At 34.9% G+C, this 2,570-nt stretch overlaps 1 protein-coding gene across 1 annotated transcript; it reads right to left on the bottom strand.

The window, feature by feature from the left end:
* Positions 1–1,622: 1,622 nt before the first annotated feature.
* Positions 1,623–2,570, bottom strand: LOC113858966 (zinc finger protein 4-like). Its single transcript, XM_027491778.1, has one exon. The coding sequence runs from the start codon at positions 2,309–2,311 to the stop codon at positions 1,706–1,708; it is 606 nt and encodes a 201-aa protein (XP_027347579.1). The 5' UTR covers positions 2,312–2,570; the 3' UTR covers positions 1,623–1,705.

Consider the following 2,570-nt stretch of genomic DNA (forward strand, 5'->3'; position numbering starts at 1 on the left):
CCCGATTTCGAGAAGTGACTTGAGACCCATCAACTTTATTAGGAAAGCCCAAATGCATTTCCTGACAAGGACAGAGTGACTAGCAGGCCAGTATGATGCTTAGCTGAGTACCAAGGTACCACGTGCAGAATGGCATCGTACTATGGTTTATTGACCAAAAATATCAAACGTACAATTAGTGTTCACAAAATATATTCTAATTTGGGAAGACATAAACACAATATAGTTTATATGAGGTTCTCAAAGATTTATAAAATCTTATCTTTATATTTTAAAACTTTCAAATAAGAGTTTCCGATGTACAAATCTCTCCATTTTCTTAGTTTCCTTCCTAAATTTAATTTCCAAACAAAGCCTCACTTGAATATTTTGGATACCAAAACCCCTTCATAAGGTAAATTCAACTTGGCATGCGTCCCATAATCTTTGAATATTTTGCAAGCTCTTACCATGGATAGTGTGAGATGATAACTAAAATTAATTCTTTGGGTGTTACTGGTAGGGAGTGCAATGGAAAGCAAGCTAGGATATTTAATGGGTTCAAACAAACCCTCAGCCAAGTAAATGATTGGTGGCTATTTGTGGCCCAACCATGTTAGTTGTTATCAATTTGGGCCTAACCATCCAGACTTATAACAATTACAATACACACGGACAAAAACAACAACAAAACTTAAAATACATGATTTATTCATAAAAAAATTATAAAAGAAGTTTTATTCACTTTTTTACATATTTTTCTAAGATGTTTCAAAAATAAAATACAATGAAGGGAACCCATTAATTGACTTAGTTTTGAATAGGAGTTTCTCGTATAGAGCTAGACTCCTTTTTTGCTATGGTTTTCCTAATGGAACCTTAAGATGAGTAATGATACAAAGATAAATCGACAAAGTGAAGATAGAATTTGTCCACATCAAATGCCAACTCGTTATTCATATAACCACCTTTTAAAACTAATTAATAGTGCTCAATTACAGCTTTAGCAGTGGTTTTTTACAGTTTTAGCTTTGTTACTTTTGTTGTTGTGTCTAACCTGTGCTCTGATGCTACATTGTCACTTGCATGCTGGATGGAAATAAGTGTAGCTTCAGCGGAAATACAAGAAGATCAATCCTCCTCTTTTATTTTCATTCTCGTATATCAATTGTATGAAGGGAAGTTATCAAAGTCGTTCACAATGTTGTTGGGGAAAGAGAAGAGTCCTTAATATGTTTTTTATTCCCGAAAATACATATACAAGGAGAAAATAAAGAAGATAACATATATAAATTTTAATTATTCAAGACTTTTTATTTATTTTTACAAACTCGCAGCATAATTTTATTATTTTATAATTTTTTATTAAATAAAATTACAAACCCTTTTATATTTAATTTTTGCATATGGACAAAACTATAATAACAAACTAATAATGGATCTTCATATTTGTTAAAAAATTTTCACATGCAACTTAGATGAATAAGTCTACTTTACTCTAACAAATATTATTGTTATATGATAAAGAAATTTAATAAAAAAAAGGATAAGTTTTAATGTACTGTAAACTTGTAATACACATCGACATCGCTGTTTCCAATCTCGAAACAATTAATGCAACTACTGAATTACAATAGTATCGGTGACATCTTATTAGCACAAGTTACACATAGCATATGGAAATCAAGAAGAAAGCAGCAGAGGGGTAAATCAGGACTCTGAAGCATCAGAGGCGAAGATCTAAGTCAAGCTTATTAATATTTGATTCTTGCTTTGGCAAATCCATTCGAAAGCTACCTGGCCATATGAAATCAACGGCTTGTTCAAGCATAAAGGGTGGCCATGCCCATGATGCCATTCCATTAATCCCAGAACTGGCATCATTGAATCTAGCCACCATATTAGTCCTTTCTCTGCTTGGCTTGTGCACAAGCGAGTGGGGCTGAATTCCCAGTGACCGAGATGCCAAAGAAGAACAAGAAAATCCCATTGATGTTGTCATCATCCTATGAGATTGGTAACTTCTGGCTGCTTCTCTTTCCCTCTTGTGTGCATTCTGGTGACCCCCTAAGGCTTGTGAACTATAAAACTTTCTCATGCAGAAGTTGCATGAGAATACCTTGTTGTGGAGAGGTTTTGATTGGGAGTATTGGTTTTGTTCCACTGCTTCATGAGGCATGTCTCCTTTTAGGCCTAAACTCAACCATTCTCCAAAGTTATCCTCTTCAGGTGTCACAATTTCGTTGGTGTCAATGTTCTGTGATCCACCATCTACATAATTGTTATTGATTGACACATGATCATCAACTTCATCCTCCTTGGTGAAGGTCATAATAACGAATCTGTGAGATCAGAATGGTTTTTGGGTAGAGGGGTATGGTAATTGGAGTTCTTGATCTTAAGTAAGGATGAAAAGGGGGTGGAATGATTGATTGAATGCAAGGGATTGGAAGTGGGAGCTGATTATTATTTTTGTGAAGTGTTATCTTTTGTGAACTCAGCACTACGCCATGTCCTGTGTTCCCACCGAGTTTTGCATATACTTTAGAGGGGGAATTGGGACAATGCTAATGTCATCTGGTGGTGTTGGC

Source organism: Abrus precatorius, unplaced genomic scaffold (genome assembly GCF_003935025.1).
Source record: "Abrus precatorius isolate BTA unplaced genomic scaffold, Abrus_2018 Scaffold2, whole genome shotgun sequence".
NCBI classification, from domain to species: Eukaryota; Viridiplantae; Streptophyta; class Magnoliopsida; order Fabales; family Fabaceae; genus Abrus; species Abrus precatorius.

Coding starts and splice junctions, on each gene's coding strand:
- LOC113858966 (XM_027491778.1), bottom strand. CDS start 2,311: ATGACCTTCACCAAGGAGGATGAAGTTGATGATCATGTGTCAATCAAT.